Source organism: Hirundo rustica, chromosome 5, assembly GCF_015227805.2.
Source record: "Hirundo rustica isolate bHirRus1 chromosome 5, bHirRus1.pri.v3, whole genome shotgun sequence".
Taxonomy (NCBI): domain Eukaryota; kingdom Metazoa; phylum Chordata; class Aves; order Passeriformes; family Hirundinidae; genus Hirundo; species Hirundo rustica.
Genome location: NC_053454.1, coordinates 32,156,222 through 32,174,546, shown reverse-complemented (window position 1 = coordinate 32,174,546; position 18,325 = coordinate 32,156,222). Strand labels below are relative to the sequence as shown.

The 18,325-nt window shown below is 38.0% G+C and overlaps 1 protein-coding gene across 2 annotated transcripts in view; it reads right to left on the bottom strand.

The window, feature by feature from the left end:
* Positions 1–18,325, bottom strand: part of ACSL1 (acyl-CoA synthetase long chain family member 1) — a 36,823-nt gene that overhangs the window by 7,188 nt on the left and 11,310 nt on the right. For both annotated transcript variants that reach the window (XM_040064255.2, XM_040064256.1), the window contains exons 3-13: positions 14,642–14,756; positions 14,205–14,269; positions 13,001–13,102; positions 9,189–9,288; positions 8,843–9,021; positions 6,082–6,114; positions 5,853–5,904; positions 5,007–5,080; positions 4,182–4,259; positions 1,792–1,926; positions 78–212 (exon numbers count right to left, since the gene is read on the bottom strand). In XM_040064255.2, coding sequence (XP_039920189.1) covers positions 78–212; positions 1,792–1,926; positions 4,182–4,259; positions 5,007–5,080; positions 5,853–5,904; positions 6,082–6,114; positions 8,843–9,021; positions 9,189–9,288; positions 13,001–13,102; positions 14,205–14,269; positions 14,642–14,756 — 1,068 coding nt within the window. The remainder of the gene's footprint in view (positions 1–77; positions 213–1,791; positions 1,927–4,181; positions 4,260–5,006; positions 5,081–5,852; positions 5,905–6,081; positions 6,115–8,842; positions 9,022–9,188; positions 9,289–13,000; positions 13,103–14,204; positions 14,270–14,641; positions 14,757–18,325) is intronic.

Below are 18,325 nucleotides of genomic sequence, written 5' to 3'. Positions count from 1 at the left end.
AAAAGCCATACCAGATTATAACTATTCATGTGAAATTCAACAATTGCAAAGTTCAACTTAGAGGCTTTCAAGCCTACCTGTATTTTACGGAAGATGACTTTATCCCAGAAACTGTTATTTCTAACTATACCACTTCTGAGTTCTGCTTCTTTCCTCTTGGAAGCAAAATCCAGCAGCCACCTCTTTAATGAAGTATCTGCCTGCCCAAAAATCTGTTAAGAAAGATGAACTATGGTTAGAATTCTCATCGACTACCATTCCCTTTTTCATACATACACATGCATAGAAACTGATAACAGTGAAAACCAAATAAATTAAACCAACTTTTATTGATAGGAATCTTAATTCTAGTAAGAAATACTTGTGCATTTTTACTTTGACCTCAGTTCAAGAGCTGAACTCAGCACTTAACTAATTTTTGATATCCAAACTGTGTGATGTGGTTTCAATGCATAATTTCTTCATTAAAATGTATGAATGAAAATGGATGGTTTTCTTCTCTATTCTAGTATCATCAAAATTCAAATTGAACATAATCCTCAGCATTTTCTGAAAATAACCCCATCATAATGTAACACAGGGTGTTGTGAGGAGATGCAGGTCACTTCAGAATCACCAAAGGGAATCCATCTTGCATATACAAATTTGCACTTTCGATCACTTTTCAAAGGCTCCTTCTAGTTGTTCTCAGGAAGACAGAGAGCAGACTCAACAGCAACCCACAAATTAGCATATTCATTTGGAAAGAGGAAGACTCAGCATTGTGACTGAAAGCATGCAGACTGCAGCACGCCCCCCTGCCACACCAATTCCCAAACTTGCTGGCTTCACATGCTAGGTTACTGCAAGGGTGGGTGAGGTTGAAGCGGTGGAAGCTTCAGGGCACTAGACTAAACAAGCAAGAGGAAATCATGAGAACAAAGTCCCAAGCTTTGACTTTGCTTCTCAAATTCCAGTAGAGAATGTGTGAACAGAATAAGGAGCTACATTTTAAGTGCTAAAAGCTGGTCTCAGGTTTTCTTCCCCTCCAAATGGATTCCAGTTGCACTATTTGTTCCTGAGCCAAACAGGACTTTGTGTTACTTGGTGTTCCTCTAGCCTCATGATCAGAGAAATGTCCTGGCTAAGACAGCATAGGCAGCTCTGCCATTTCTTTAGCAGTCACAGGGTTTATTATACCCTTTAGCTCCCCTGGCTGTATCCTAAAAGGAGTCAGTCACTCATAAGCAAAAGGCCAATTAAGAATCTGCTTTCAAATTCCTGTCTCAGATGACCCTGACCAGGCAAGCAGCACACACAGGACAGTGGGGTTACAGACACACTTTCTTCCCAGCACTCCCAACTGGCTGATTTAGTTCTCCCAGCTAAGACACACTGGCTGCCATGTAGGAAATTTGTATGTGTCCATGCAAACACAGGCAAACACCTGACCTTGCTTTGCAAATTCCACTCCATGAGTCAGATGCTAAAAGCGTGCCATGCAGATGCCAAGCCTCATTTTTGTGTTGTAGACTACACTTAAATAGCTTGCTCAGAGCAAAACACTAAGTCATTAATCAAGATAGAGAGAATCAAGTCCCCTAGTCAGACTTTTCAACACTACTATTTACTGCCTTAAAGTGTTTTAATGCAACCAGTACTATTCCCTGCACTTTCAGCTCTTTTAGAAAGAGATACACACATTTGTTAGCATGTCATTTTAATATCCCAGGGCACAGCAGTTACTCCTACTCTGGCAGCACAAATTTTATGGAGTCTCTTAAAAGCCTGCACTCATGCCTGTAGACTTACCTTGTCAAACATTCTGTTCAACAGCCTTGGTACTACAGGAAATACAGTTGGCTGCAGTGTTTTTAGGTCATCCATGAGTAGTCTGATATCCCCTTGAAAGAATCCTATCCGGGCTCCATGGCACAGAACCACACACTGAGAAAAAAGTAAACACTGAAAATGAGCCAGTACCATGTGTTCCAGCTCTATATGTATGACAGTCCTGTGCAGTGTAGATCAACCTTAAATCTTCTCAGCTTCTGGATTAGTTTTGCAGCATTCTCACACTCTAAGATGGCAATAGAAAGACCAAGTAGCAAGACACACCAGGTGTACACAAACCAGACTTTCAAGCTAAGCACAAAAGCTTCTATCCAAGAAGGGCAGTTGGTCAAATAAGGCAATGCCAGTGACTCAAGAGGTAGCAAAAGACTGAAATGGAGAACATCTCCATTTGAAATATTTAGCAAGCTTATTTAAAATATTAAGACTTGTTTGTCCCCTGCTTTATACTCAAAGTCTGTATTTACTAGGCCAGTGAGGATTTCTGCCTTATGCTACTTCATTTCCACTCCTTGCAGTCTGGTTTTCCTTCTCATTTCACAGGACTGATGTGAGCAGAGGACTTGTTCTTAGGTGATCAAAATGCTCTTCAGAAGATTCAAGCAGAGCCAGAGCCTATTTTTGCATCATTTCAGACCTAAACAATGGTAGGCAGACTTAATCTTTTTGTGTTCTATATTTTCTGTCTAGAAGCTTTACCACTACCTTACACCCCTACCTTTATTTTCCTTTTTTTTTTTTAACTTTTTAACATCTCTCCTCCCCTTGTGTTTATACCTACCTGCTTTTCTTCCACTTTCTCTGTTACACCTACTCCTTCATTCCCTACTATCCTCTATTTGCTGCATGAGACATGCTAAAGTGTCACTTCCCCCTCCAGCTATATTTTGCCACCATTTGCTAAAAGCAGCAATTATATCAGTCTATATGGACTGAGCAGCAACTGCCTTTACTAGGTGGGAACATATTTGTCAAGTCTAATTCATTGACCCTCTTAATTTTCATGTGATGCCAAAACCAAGAAAACATCAACTTTAAAACAGAACTGTAAAGACTCGTTCTCATAGAGACTCTGGTCATATCTACCCCAAACAGCAAGAAATCTTTTCTCCTTTCTACCAGTAATGTCTTGGATAATTTCCTTATGGAGCTACACCACCTATTTTGTACAGCCTCAACCAGCACAGGAATACTGCAATCCAAACTCTCCTTCCATTTTTTCTTTTAAAATGCAAGTTCCTGTCCTGCTTGTACTGCATAATCAAGAGCAGAGCTGTTAGCTACAGAGCTTGGGTCTTCTGGTGCAAGACAAGGGAGTCAAACAAACACTGAGGTATAACTGATATCAAGGTGACCAGGAAGAAAAAGTGCTGAATGCCCAGAGGCACCTGTAGACCTCAGCTGTGTACTATTCCAAATCTTTTAGAGATATATACACACAAACACACACACAAATTAATATATATGTTTTTGTATATATATGCACACAGACTTTCAGTAGAAAACTTAGGATTCCTAGTGGAAGTCACACAATTCCTGGCTGCATATGCCTTTCCATGCTTGCAAGGATACTCCCTCTGTAAAGCTTCAACGTATGTATTTGCAATCTCACCTGAGGAAGAGGTGCTAATTCAACTTCAAGAAGTGCAGTACTTAATACGTGAACATCTTACATACTGCAGAGGCACAAGGGAATTGCATCCATTCAATAATGCATAGCACCCAAAATGGGCCCAGAGGACTTCAAGACTGCCAGCATTAAGACCACTGCACCCCTTTCATTCTCAAAAATTAGGCCTCAGATTTTGCTATATGGTAAAACAAGTGATCCAAAAGAACTTTAAAGTTTGTTATTGAAATGGCTTTAAAAGCCACTTCCATTTCCTGGCAGAAAATTCCACTGAAACAAAATCTCTTCCTCTGTAGAAATTTCTTGAGAGAAACGGTAAGTTTAACTTAAAATTAGTTTGGTGTAAACAAACAGGATGCCTCCTTATAAAATAAATTTTTAAAGTTTGCAGACTAAAGAATGGCATGGGTTTTTAATAATGCACTAATTATATTGGAGGGAATTTCTACATAGTGTACATGTGCTAAGGGATTGCCTAGTGTTCTAGTAAACCGGTTTCTTATTAACCCTAGCTCCAAGGTTATTGTTTGTATTTTGGTATGAAAATCAATTGTCTAGTGCTCACTATGTACTGTTTATAGGACCTGCTTTCCTGAACCTTATTTCAAGCTTTCATACACATTTACAAGAGTCAAGAAGGAAAAGCATTTTTCACCTGGATGCATTCTGTAAGAAAAGCAAGCTTCTCAATAATTTAGTACAACAAACAGATGCTTACCTCAACAACTCTCTCAAACATATGAGCCAGGGGCAGGAATGATATCAGAACATCCTCAGTGGAAGGCATAAATGATTTCTGAAAGTGTTAGCAGAAGTTTAATTCTCATTGCGTCTCTATTTTGCCTAAGTTAAACACAGTAAAATCTAGCATCTAAACTCTAAAGTACCACCCCTGCTTTAGTTTTGTGTATAATGAAGCTGCATTGTCTTTCTTTCATTAAAAAGTTTACAGCAATGACTTTCTAGCATGAGTAAAGACACATGGCAGAAAATCTTTTAGACTTGAGTACAGAGACCAGATTATTACAACTTATCATTCATAGGATTCTGAAGAGAAATAAATTCTGATAGAAACCACAGAGTTACATTACATATACTGGGAGGGTAAGGGGGGCAATAAAGGTTAAAATACTATTGGTTTGAAAAAATACAATTTCATCTTAAATTAGGAAGTTTGTTTATCCAATTTACCCTAAGGCTAATATCAAAACTACCCTACATGAGCTAATTGTGAGACCAGTTGCTTGATTTAAAAACAGTACTCCTTGCACTAATGAGAAACACTATAAGCCCATGGCAGAATGTAATGTACATTCACATCAGGACCATTATATCACTTTGCTTACATCAGAACAGATTGGAAATCTGTTGGGTTCTTGACCCTGACAGAATAACCAGTAAACACTGACCTCTGACAAGTGGGCACATTTTCACTTAGATCTTACTAAAGCTTAAGACCAAAGTTAAGAGATTTCAATGTCTGTTTTACTCATGAGATTATTTCCCTTCAAGCAAATCCACAATGTTTATCTTTTCAGTTTACCTCTGTAGTTTTCAAAAAAGCTGAAGCATTGCTGACTATATTTTGATGCGTGATCATAGCTCCTTTAGGGTTTCCTAAGGAAGAAAGACATCAGGATTCAACAGTGAAATTTAGATCCTTAAGGTAGCAGTGGAAAATTAATGTGATAGCATTATTTGATATTAATACATTTCTTTGTGTATCAATTAAACAGAACACTGACAAGAACAGCTTGCAACAGTTAAGTAATCAGTTTGCGATGAAGTCTTCGAACTTTTTAAGGAGCCCAAAGCCTTGAGAAATCTCAATGTTTTTAGATATGTTTCTCATTCAAAATTCAACTCGTCCATGAAGATGCAGCTACCAAATCCAGATTAATTTCTGTTCTCATATCTATTTTTAAAATGTAGCTTGCTGCTGTATTCTTTCCTTATGCTCCATGCCAGTGGGTATGAACTTCACAAATATCAAGTGAGTGACATCTAGACAGTCTGTTTTAGTCTTACAGCAAGGTTGCTCATACAATTTTGCTGATAAAGTAAAAAACAAACACAAAAACAAAACTATGGAAGAATTGATAGTCTAAGTCAGAGGCAGAGCCTTTATTATCATGTAAACACAAATTCATTATTTCCAAGCTGAAAAACATAACACCTCCACCCCTCAGCACTGCAACTCTGTATTAATAAATGGGAAAAAAATAATTAAAAGTCCAAGGGAACTCTATCGTAACACTACCCCAGCTACTACTTGCCAAAAAGGGGCAGCAACAGGGTGTAATTTGGGGAGAAAAGAAAAGCAGGAGGGCTTCTGAATTAATTTTGCACATACAGAATAATAAATTCTACATAATGTAATGAGGAGTACCTGTTGTTCCACTGGTGAAACAGATGACTGCTAGATCTTCTGGCTTTGGAGGCTATGAGAGTGAAGAAAGTATTAGTATGGTTAAGATAGCAAGGAAAAATTTTTCCCTTGATGAAAAATCAGGATCCTAATGTTATTTCTGAGCTATGGGAGATGGGGAGATTTGCTAGTTTGAACTAAAGAATGCTAACCAGCTTCACATTGTCACTTGAACCAATTTCATACTTACCATAGGTTTCTGCCTGTGTGCTCTTCCTAGGTCCTACAGAAAAGAGAAGGGAGAAAGTGTAGACATAAGCATGTAGCTTTCTTGCTTTAAATTTATCAAACATTTCTATACAACATATTACTTCATTATTTAGACTCTCTGTTAAGGCATTTTAACTTGTTTAGAAACCCAGTGCAGCAATCCCTGCCCAAGGCTGGAGAGTGGATGGGAGCTAGATGATCTTTAAGGTTCCTCTCAACTCAGACTATTCTGTGCTTCTCTGGCTAATGCAAGAGTAACAAAAGCTTTAAAGCACATTTCAAAAATACACAGAGTAACTACCATGTTCTACAAATACAAAAGTGATAACTTACCTAAAACTCACAGGGCTTTTCTCCAGCTAATAAACTAGAAGTCACTCACTAGAGAAACTCAAGGTTATGACAGGACAACAGACAATCAATCTCACTGGTGCAGAAGATGTGCCACCAAAAATTATTGAATAAATGAAGGAAGAGTCATCTGAGCAATCACCTCCAAGGAAGACTGAATTTCACTGCTGGTTTGAACTCCTTTTACACAGGAGAAACTCTCATCCAGAACCCTTCTTCCTCCTTAGTTACTCAGACCTGACCACTAATGTTAGGGGTTTTTAGGCAGAAGGGAAAGGATACCAAAACAATTCTTTTACCACCAAGGATATAGTGAGTAAAAGGAAATAATTGCAAGCTGATGTTCAGTATCTACAAGCTTTATAGTTTCCAACCAAGACTTACTATTGTCATGCCTATTTAAAGCTAGAAACAATACTGTCTTAAGGGCTTATACAAGTTAAAGGAGACCTTCTGTTAAGCATAGCTTTGGAAGCACCCTTTGAGGACAGACATCAACTTCACCACTGCCTTTACATTCCAAGTACACAATAATAGTGTATGCATTCCTTTGAGCCCTAGACTTCTTCAGCATCATGTACCTCTTAGATTTACCCAAGGAGGTTTAAGACAAAGGGAGTGTCTGGAAACAGAGTTAACATTCCCATACCTGTAGGCTTGCCTTTTTGAAAGTGTGCATTATGCAAAGATTTACCACTACGGCAACAGAGCTGTCTGCTCAAAACAGTACCTCCTTTTCAAGTACAACCACAAGCTCAGTATCTCTGTACAACCTGCTTTGAGTAATATCTGGGATTTACTGAATATACAGCTAAGATCTCCAGACACTTCTTTTGATCTCTTAGAACAAAACTCCACCATCTCTTTCTGTTCAAGAGCCATTTATTCACAGTTACTCAGCTACAAGTAACCACATGATACACGTGGATATTGGGCATCAAAAACTAAACTGATGGCTTCTAGGGGATACACGGAGGAATGGTTCACATAACCCATGCAGAGCTGATCAATAAGCTCAAGCCAGAAACTCAGAAAACAACTACTCAAAGATAGAAATAGTCTAATTCTAGTCTAATCTAAGCTCCTAAACAGCTCATAGTTACCTTTTAGGAGACACTGTAAGCCTCTATCCCCTTAAAAAAAACAAGAGACAAAACTTTCCTGTTCCCTGAAGGACTATTAGAATTATTTAAGTTTGCTTTTAACTTCTCTTCAGAGATTTAAACAAAAGGTTCTTGGAACACCTATTACTTAACACTTGATATTTGAATTAATCAAATAAGAGCTATAAAGTACTACTGAATGTCACTACTTAAGCATCCAAACACCTTATGTAAAGACAACATTTACCCTCAGTTTTGCTCTTCCACAGCTAGAAGATTCAGTGGAAAGAATCTTCCTGTGTCAAAAACTGCAGTTCAACTCAAGGAAAGAAGCTAATTTTTGTCTAACAACTTACAGTTGGGCCACTCTTTTCCTAAGTTTAACCCCACCCTTTGGCCAGTGAACTATAAGTCACTTAATTCCAGCCCTATTTCATGTTTTTAGCCCCATTTTAACCTGGCACTCTTACTGAGGCCGGTTTGTCAATCTTCCTTCTAAAAGAAGGCATGCTGACATTTTTGTGTCTTTACCAGAAGGTGGCCCTATTAACATAGCTGTCTTAACTGCTTTGAAAACTAGCTCAGGAAAATGAGGCCTTTCACGGCAGTTTCTGACACCTGCACAAGCCAAGCACATTTATCTGGAGATACTCAAAGTCTAGTGAGCCAAGCCTTCATCAGAACTCCAGCTGAAACCAGGCTAAATCCGGTTTCATTATCTCACAGTAAAGATGGACTTCATGCAATTCGATCCTGAGAGAGGGTTCTCCAATGAAATAAACTTGCATAAGAGATCTATGCAGACAGAAGCTTCAAGCAAAACCAAGACTGGACATCAGGTGTTTAATTAAAATGATTTCTACTTCCAAAACCCAGAAGCTCATTCGCCTGTATCACCATAACCTTATCCTGTAAGAAGATGACTGACATTTTCCTTGTAGATTCAGTGTACAGGGGAAAGTGCCATTTTTTGCAACACCAAAACCTACCTAGGCTCTTATTGAAATAAGAATTTCTGAAATACTAGCCACAGTACATAGTTATCACATTATGCTTCACACGGGCAAGCCTTAACATTCAGATCTAGTGTTCAGTCTTGGGCTATGTTAATAAGCTTTCATTCTGTCATCTTGGCATATCCACTTTTATACTTTGAGCATTGTGAAATACCATTAGCAAGTTGTTTTCCTCCTATTATTTTTCATATTTTTGTGTGAACTTCAACTTGAAGCTAATTCATGGCAAGTAAATGGGATGAAAGCAGTTAAGCAGGCTAAGCATTCTTACCTCTATTTCTCTCATGCTGAAGACTTCCACACCACACTTTTTGCCACGTTCCACAAGATCCGCACCAAAAGAATCCATGATAACAATGGTGTTGAGTATTGGAGTTTCCCCCTTTTCCACACTGGCTAGCAGAAGTTTGGCCTTGTCAGGTTTGTCACAGAAAACCAACGACAAGTCAGCTGATGAAAAAGAACTATATTATCAACATGACAAGTTCAGTTTAAACTAAATCCATACATACTTCAGTATGTCACAATGGAAAGCTTTTCTGAAGAAGGCTACAGTTCTGCTCTCACTCAGCTCTGTCCTCATTTATTCAGTTGCTGAGCTACTGAAAGTGTCCTACCTTTGTTCACAATGTAGGTAATAGCTTCAGCTCCCAGGGTATCATAGAGTGGCACCACCACCATGGAGAACGCATAGCAGGCCTGTTCAATGATGACCCACTGCACAAAGAGAAGAGATGAAAGCCACTATGTTTTGCTTCTTGTAACAGACCTCCAAGAATGATTCATATTTAAAAACTAACAAGGAAGCTAACAGGACACAGTTCATGTGGCCAAGTTTTTCTGAAAAGTAGGCAGCAGTTTGTATTGTTTTTTCACTTTGAAGGCCTACTCAATTTTTATCTGTGGAAGGAAGAAAAAAATCCCCAAATAAGGAGCTATAGGAAAGAATCCAATCCAATAAAATTCAGCCCTATCCCTAAAAGTAATATTAAGTACTTTGGAAAAAAAAGCAGTTAACATTAACTGTCTCCTTAGTTTGCAAGAGTACAGTATTTTTTATTGGTTTTATGTTATTGAGGTAGGCAAAGCTCTCAATGTTCCGTATTATCATGTATCAGTGAAGGACTCACTTATGTCTTGACCACATGTTATTTATATACACATAATATTCTTACCCCTACATTATGTGAATCTCATTTGATGGTCAGACATGTAACACTGTAATTAAAGTAAAAGTCCTTTGGAAAGTCAGCCCCAGACAGCCTCTTGGCACTTCTCAACACTAACCATTCTTCTTTATAGGAATCTAATACGAAGACTTCTATAAAAAATCGAATTACATCCCTGCAAGCTGCAGTAAGAAAGATTTACCTGCTAACAACAATAGTACTCAATAAACATAATGAACATTGCAGCTGTATGATGTGAGTTATGCTTTACAGCCAGCCTGTTTTCCTCAAGGTGAGATAGTAATGCAATTCTTTTTTGTGATAGTAACTCTTGGGTGTAGTTTGTAACCAACGAGCTCGACCAAAATACAGAACAGCATGCAACTGCTCAAAGAGGAGCCTCCAGATGTGTAAGGAGACCAGTGGCACTAGAACATTTCTGGTTTTCCCATCAAAGACTGACAGAAATTCTCAGTACATTTAGTCAGTCCCAATGACAGGAACAAAACAGCATGCTTCTTTAAAACTTACCAGAACTTAAAATTCAACAAGACTTGCACTAACAGGGGAGTTTCCTTTCCCCTCCCCCAAAACTGTTATATTTTCCAGTGTTTTTGCAGGACTAGCCAGCTACCTCACCCCCACATGACAAGTTTAAACATGATTCAGCAGATTATTCCATAAAATATCTAATAGAGACTATGTTAAAGTTGCCAAATCTCAGTTTTACAAACTGTTTATTAGGGGCCAGTTCCCCAAAGTATTCTTTTAATAGATTCAGACAGCCTTAAACATAGAAAATTTTTCTGACAGCATTCATGCCATGGGCAAGTTGTACACCTCTTGTCCAAAAAGACTTATAAAACTAGTACAAGGCCAGCTAACAGGTAACTAGACTTTCATGAAGACATTACATGTGCTGCTAAGTCTAAGCAGGCACATTTATAATAGCCATGAACAGGTCCACTGAATAGTTGTTGCTAAACAGCCTCCTCCAGGACATGTAACAAGGGGGCAGCTGTGCTGCTGTGTTCAGCAGCCAGAAGTTTAGAAGTTATTTTAATAGGGTGGGGGTCTACCACAAAAAGGCTTCAGAAGCTGCACGCAGCGCTAAAAGCTTCCTGTTGCAGCCTCCAACAACTCTTGCACATCATCATTCTCCATGGTACAACCAGGATATTTATTTCTAGGCTACCAAGACACTTGTTTCCATTTTGCTTCTAAAATTACAAGTAAATATAAATATCAAACCCTGACACTTGAGTTCTCTCAAAGCCTAAGCAAGCAGCTAGTACTAAATATAGACAGTCAGACTTTCAGTTTCTTTTCTTACATGGCTCTGATCTTCTGTTAGGGGAACTCATACTTCATTGTTGTGTTTTTTCTCAATCTAAAATAAAACCTCCCCACTTCCAGAAGAGGTGACTGTTTTCCAGGAACTCAAAGAGAAAAGTAATACTTTTATTTACAAATCCAAGTTTTGGGTTTGCTAGGATTTTCCCCATTAGGGGATTTCCCCAGCAGTTTTTCCCTGAAATAACAAATGTGAATGATTTCACACACACAAAAAACCCCTTCACATATTCTCCTGTCTGGATTAGTGATTATGATTGGGATGTCACAACACCCATCATCCAAGTAGCTTTGAGCAGGGAAAACCCCAGATTTAAAATTACTAGTTTAAACAAATCTTTTCAGCTCATTCCTGACCCAATTCAAAGCAATGCAATTTAAGCATTTTATCTCTGTGATCCAAGAACAAAATTCCATGCTCTCCTCCAGAAATTCACTAACCCAGCAGAGACCCTGCATGCAAAGACCTATAGAGAAACAATGCAAATTGGCACAACAAAAACATCTGTCTCCCTTTTTTACTTCTGGTTCATCATGCCATATGCACAGTAAACTGAAATGTAGAGTCTGTAGCTCCAAGTTATGTAACAGCTTCCTAACTGAATATATTCCAGCCTTCTTTATTACAGAAATAAATCTACAGCTCTTAGAAATAGAATTCCATCAGGAAAACCCTAGAGCTCAGGAGTTTCTTAGGTTGTAGGATGAGAGAGAAAGAAGGAAGCCAAAGTCACTTGTCATACAGCTTGCTTTTTAATGACAAGAGACCAAGACACTGATAAAACTTCTAACCCTGTCAGAACTGTGGATGTCCTTTGATAATGGCAAACAAATGGGAGCATTTAATCAAGAGGGACAGCATTCTTTTGATAAAGGGTAAGAAGCAGTCCTCTGTCTTAATAAAGGTTTACACTGAACTAGCTTAATGCAGCAAGTACTAGCTCAAACTACTAAACACAAACCTAGGTTAGAGAAATTCAGTCCTATTAAGCATCTAATAAACAAGTCTAGAGAACATATACTTAGTGAATATTTCATAACGTTTTTAGAAAGGGCAATCTAGAACCACTTCTGGGTTAAACTGGATAGGCACTATCAACCTGAATATCCCCATAGTTGTTTCAGGTGATTTTTAATTATGTCACTTTCAGTCTTTCTACCCATTTTTATTAAATTAATTTCCATTTTTACCTTCAGCAATAATGCCCCTCCCAGAATATTTGTGCCCAGGGCCTCTGGCAGAAATAGAATTATTTAACACATTTTTGTCCAAATATTTAAATCACTAACTGTTCCTTTGTCTTTTAAAAGTTTAAATGCCTTCTTGTGACTTCTTGTCACTATCAACTATCTAGGTTCTCCAATGCTGGTTTTTAAGAGAAATCAAGTAGTCTTTATATTCACTAAGAACTAAATTCACTTCCTATTAAAAAGGCACCACTGTAACTTGGAAACAGAAAATAATTAGTTCAGTTCTTCTGAATTACCCGATTTTTTTTTTCTGCTCTCCAGCCTTCTACATTTAGGTCTGGAGGCAAAAAAACCAAACCAAACAACAACAAAAAAACCAACCAAACAAAACACACACACAAAAAAAACCCCAAAAAACAAAACAAAACCAAACCAAAACAAAAAAAAAAATCAACCAAACAAAAAACAACCAAACAAACAAAAAACAAAACCAAAAAACCCACAACAATTTAAGACATTAACTATTGTGTCAATGACCAGTTTTGGTTCTTAGCTGAAAGGTACCATGTTTATGGCTCACAGGTCTACAATGTCAAAGTAGGCTTTTCCTGACACCAGATGGCCTCTCAGTAAGGAAGTACACTGCCAAGAGACAAAGGAGTAGGTCATTTTAGTAATGGCCAGACCACAAATACACAAAGTGTTAGTTAAATTACCTCAGGCCTGTTTTGTGAAAAGATTCCTATATACTGAACATGAGAGGGTTTGAAGCCTCGGTGGAGTAATGCAGAGCCCACACACTCAGCTCTGTCTGAAACCTGGAGGGGCAAAAAAGAGGGAGAACAACAACAACAAAAAAGAGCAAGTTCATAATCGCACTCAATATGCAGCAGAAGAAACACTTGATCCAGTCAGACTTGAAAGCATTACATATAAGTTTAGAAGTTCAGCACACATACACAGAAAAGGCTGTTTGTTGGATCTGTGTTAAACCCAAGAAGTGACCCTGGAATGATTAAACATAGTATTTCTGTTTAATCACAAGCATTACATACACCATCCTTTTACATCATTCAGTGCCTATGGGAATAGCATTTCTCCCTTCAAAAAGTAGGGGAACAAGGAGGCAAAACCCACTTAGTTCTATTAACAAAGCTTGGGAAGGCTATTTTCTAAATTCTTTCTATATAGCACATGACTTGAAAACATGTTACTCACATGACCCCAAAAGCAAAGCTTTAATAAAAGAGGTTGCACCTAACAAATTCCTAACAAAGTCACCTTGGGGAAAAAGTGAGGTCTATTACACACAGAAGGTGTTTAATGACCTTAACAGTATGCAATGGGCCAGGTTTATGCAAATTTGAAGACCAACTGATTAAATCAGGAACAACCTAAGTGTGCACAGCTGTTAATGAAGATTTGCATACAGATATTTTCAGGGATCAAGAAGCAGCATGCTGCTAGTTAGAAGCAGATCTGCTAGCACCCTATACAACCATCATTCAGCACTATAGAGACAAGGTGTCAGGAAGCCCAAACAACACCTGTAGATGGAACTTCTCCTAGTGTAAAGTGAGCCTCTTGGAAGCAAGCACAGTCTGAGCCCCTGAATGCTACTTCAAAGCTACTGTGCCCAAGTTTTAAACAAATCAGCGTTGAGATGCCAAGATAACAGTCTTATTTCAAAATTTTTTTGGGGTTCACGTACCAAGCGCAGGAGATGCACTTTTTTCTCTCCCTTGTGCATATTTGAGGCTGTTCCTTTAAGACATTCATAGGAACTAGAACCTTTGTGCAATATTCTGCTACTACTTTAAAACATATAAATAATTCAAATTTGTTATATCACATTACTGGATGCCGTATCAGTGGTCTCAGCAAGCAAAAGCAAGTCTAGCACTAAGAGAGATTACATACCTCTTTATAGGAGATCCATTCATATGGCTGGTTTGGTTTTCTAACACCTAGACATGGACCATTATCTAAAAAAAGATAAAAGTTATTCAAAATTTAATCCAAACTCCTGTGTCCTGACATCACTTTTGGTGTTAAGCCCCTAGATTCTCAGGGGAACGCTTTCACATGACAAATGGGGTTTTTTCAAGAATGCAGGGGAGTCAGATGAGAAAGGACGGAGGCAACAAAGTTGGCTTAGGCCAAGGAATACAGCATTGACTTTATTCTCAGAATTCTGTTTCACAAAATATCAGTTTAATTTGTCCTCAAGAAAATTCACATCCAATACATTAATCATATTGCTAGACAGAGATCCCCTATGTCCAGCTGCATTTCAAAAGAGTTCAAATATGCAATTCTTGACTTATTTTAAATATTATCTTTAATTTTGGACTTACTTGATACTTGTAAACCCCTTTGGAAGATATCATAAACTGTTCTCACATCATCATAGTAGTACAACAACAGTTCATCACTGTTGAGAAGAGAGGACCTTCGAGCATGCTCACCACCCTAAGAAAAGCAATGGAAAGGTTAGACACCCTTGTTGGCTATCCATGAATAGGAATTGCTTGAAGGAATATTCTTCTGGGGAGCTATGCAGGGTTTTCCAGGACATTGTTTCAAGAGTCAAACCGCTCCCTACATTACCAAAAACCTGCCAGGCAAAATCTTATTCCTCAGCTACCTATGATAGCACAGAACAAATGAAAATAGTAAAGACTAACAAAGGGCATTTTGTCAAAAACACTTTTTCTTAAGAAATATTTTACTCCATTAGTGCAGTATAGATTTAATTTCATCAGGCTTTCTAAATCCAGACTCAGAGCTGTCTAGACAAAATAATAATGGTGCAATCCAAATCTATTTGTCTAATTAAGATTACAGAACATGATCACACTTAAGTAAGTGGATTCAAACCCTAAATGATTTTAAGCATGGTCACCAACACCCTAAACAAGTGTTCTCCTAAGCAAAATATTCTGTTCAAGACAGAGTCCTTTAGAGCAATTAAAAGCTACATCTTACAGAAAAAGGGTTTCCTCCTGATTTATTTAAATGAAGTCAAGACAATACTATCTTGAAAATTACAATTACCATTTTTCAGCTGTTGAGCACTTAGGTAAGATACAATTGGAAATCAACACAAGAATTTAATAGTTCGGTTTTAACACTGCCCTTTTTAGAGTGACTGATTAAATAGTCTCATGTTACAGAGAGCAATCAAGTTTCACAAACTACAGTTATGCAATTACTATTAGGCCACAGTTGTTAATTAGTCCTGTTATGATGACAGACACCTACAAGCAAGTTCTTATCAGGAACATCCCAGCTGGTTAAACAGAGGGTCTTGGGTAAACACTGCATAAGATTCTCTATCAGCATAATCAATTTCTGGCTCTTTCAGAAAATCTAACCCTAGACAATTCAGTCACAGATTTAATTATCCTCAACTAAAATCTGTTCATATGTAGTCATAGATTCTTCTCCTGTTTTCAAAGTATCCTGGAAGATCAGACATCACCTCTTCCATGTATAAGCTACACAAATATGTGTTTATGTACAGAAGATGTCATATTACCCACATCTATAGAAATCAGCTAGCACATTAAAGGCATAGAGAGGATAAAAATATTTTTACACTAAAACAAGCCTAACTTGTTTTAGCAAAACAGTATGAGTAATGCAGTGCTTGCCACTCCTTTGACAGTAAGCAGAAATGTACACTGTGAACATGACCCAGAACAAGTTAATGAGTGGCTTACCTCTAAAAATTCGTAGCATTAGAAATTCAAGAGTATGCTTGCTCTCAGACCAACATCTACTCTACAGGAAATTAAGAGATCACTAGTACATGTCTCTGCCTGGAAAGAAAAGCAAGACTGCTTGCTTTATTTCACTGGTTTCTCAGATCTTGGATAATCAAGGTCATCTTATAGATTTTCCCAGTGTTCCCACTCTGGAGCTAATCTAAAAGATCACACAATATAATTTGTTACCATAGCCACTGGTAACCTCAACAAGTGCAATGTATCACATGTACCATGTCTGATGTGCTATAATTCCTCCATCAGGTGAAATACAATAGCCTATGCCTTTCCTCAGCAAGAGTTAAGAAGTATTTGTTTCTCCTCATGTGGGCCACTACTGTTTTGTTTACATGCCCTATTACACAGCACCACAAGAGCAATGTTTTCAGGGCCTGAGGCACTAACCAAGTTTGAAGATGAGTTATCAGACAGTACACTGCTTAGATACAAGACTGATAGCACTGTCCTTCTGAAAAAAGAGAAACTCTGTTACAGACTACTGTTGAAAAGTTCCCATCAGTTCCTATGGATGTTCAGTCAGGGGAAACAAACAAGAGTTTTGCTTACTTTCCTCTTTTTTTTCCCCATAGCAGAGTAGAATTAACTGGATTTTCAACAGACTTAGAATAAGTTTTTCTGAAAAACACCCAGCTCCTTGTGTGAAGGCCATAAGGAGTTCAGTGTTATTGATGCAGTGAAATACTCCTAGATATGCTGAAGGTCAAAACAGAAGCATAATGCAAGGTCTAAACTAACTCATCTACTAAGCAATAGAATTCATCTACATTTTGCTTGAAAGCAGCAAGAACTACTGTTTTAAGACCTAGTCCAAACAGTCCTTATTTAGAATGTTTATGCAGTATCAGGGAAAGTTCTGTCTGCAGCAGACTTGTTTAAAAATCACTGGTCATTACCACCAGGTATCTGAATCCCAGGACTGGCATGTTTGCCTGACTTCACACAGGTTGGTTGAATGGCATCTAATAGATTTGTCCAGTAAAAGGATAAGCAGTTAAAAAGGTTGTCACTTTTAATAAGTGTTCTTAAAGTAGCCAGGCAATAAAAACTGATTCATTTCAGAACAGATTCTAGTTACTTGTGTAAAGCAGCCCTTGCAGGAGCTCAGGGACTTGAAGGAAATTAACCTACTGCACATCAAGTGCTAGTCATTAAGTAAAACCTCAGCATTGGTTAAAAATAGCAGCAGCTGAAGGAAACAGATTTATTCTACAACAGAGCATGTATTACTCTATCAAGGCCTATTCAGGTCATATAAAGTAACTGCTTTTGTTCAAGCCATGGGTCTGCTTCTTGCTGACACAAGCTTCTCAGGATTAGCAGTAATGTCAGAACACACTGTAGGCTTCACCATGCCTCAGAGACAAGAGAAATTTCCCTTTACCTGAGAGGGAAAGTATACTAGTAAATGGTGCTTAGGTCACCAACATACTTGCTCTGAGCAGCAAGTAGTGTAAACTGAAGTTTTCAAACCAGCCATTTAATTTTAAGCATGCTATTCCCTAAATAAGCATACAGCACCTCAAACTGCTCATTCATAGAGCGATAAGCACATATGTAATCAGGTGATTCTTGAAAGACAAGGCATGCTAGAATTCTGGTAATGTATCATAAGAATGTAAGAAGACTAAAAGTTTTCATGAGTTGAATACTTCTTTCCATATTTGAATATTTTTTCTTAAGGAAACAACAAAAAAAAACAGTTAAATCCAGTCTTACTCCTAGAAAATCCTGACATCTTAATATTTATTTCTGTCCTGTTCTTCTACATAGCATAAGTTGGGACAAGTAAATTTTTAAAGCAAGATTTAATATATTTGACAACCATACACCTGCACACAAAATCAATAGCCAAAGTTATTCAGGTGTTAGCCACCAGTGGAATGAAAGAACAATCTACAGGCAGACAGATCCAGATGGGGATGACATCTCTAGAAGTGCTCAAGGCCAGGCTGATAGGGGCTCTGGGCAACCTGGTCTAGTGCAATGTATCCCTGCCACTTTATGTAACTCTTTGTACTCATTTTCAACTACATGTGCAATCTCTGTGGTCATCCAAGGATGGTTAAAATGGGCCACTGGGTGCTGGCCTACCAAATCAAAACTTTTGAGAGATGGGACTTCTTTCTCCCATATGGAGTTATGAAGATATGCCATCAGAACATGTAGAAACCCTACTCCAGTCAATGACCTCTCATTTCCTTGATGTCTAACAAAGTTAAGCCACAAGTAAGAATTAGGTAGAGGCATATT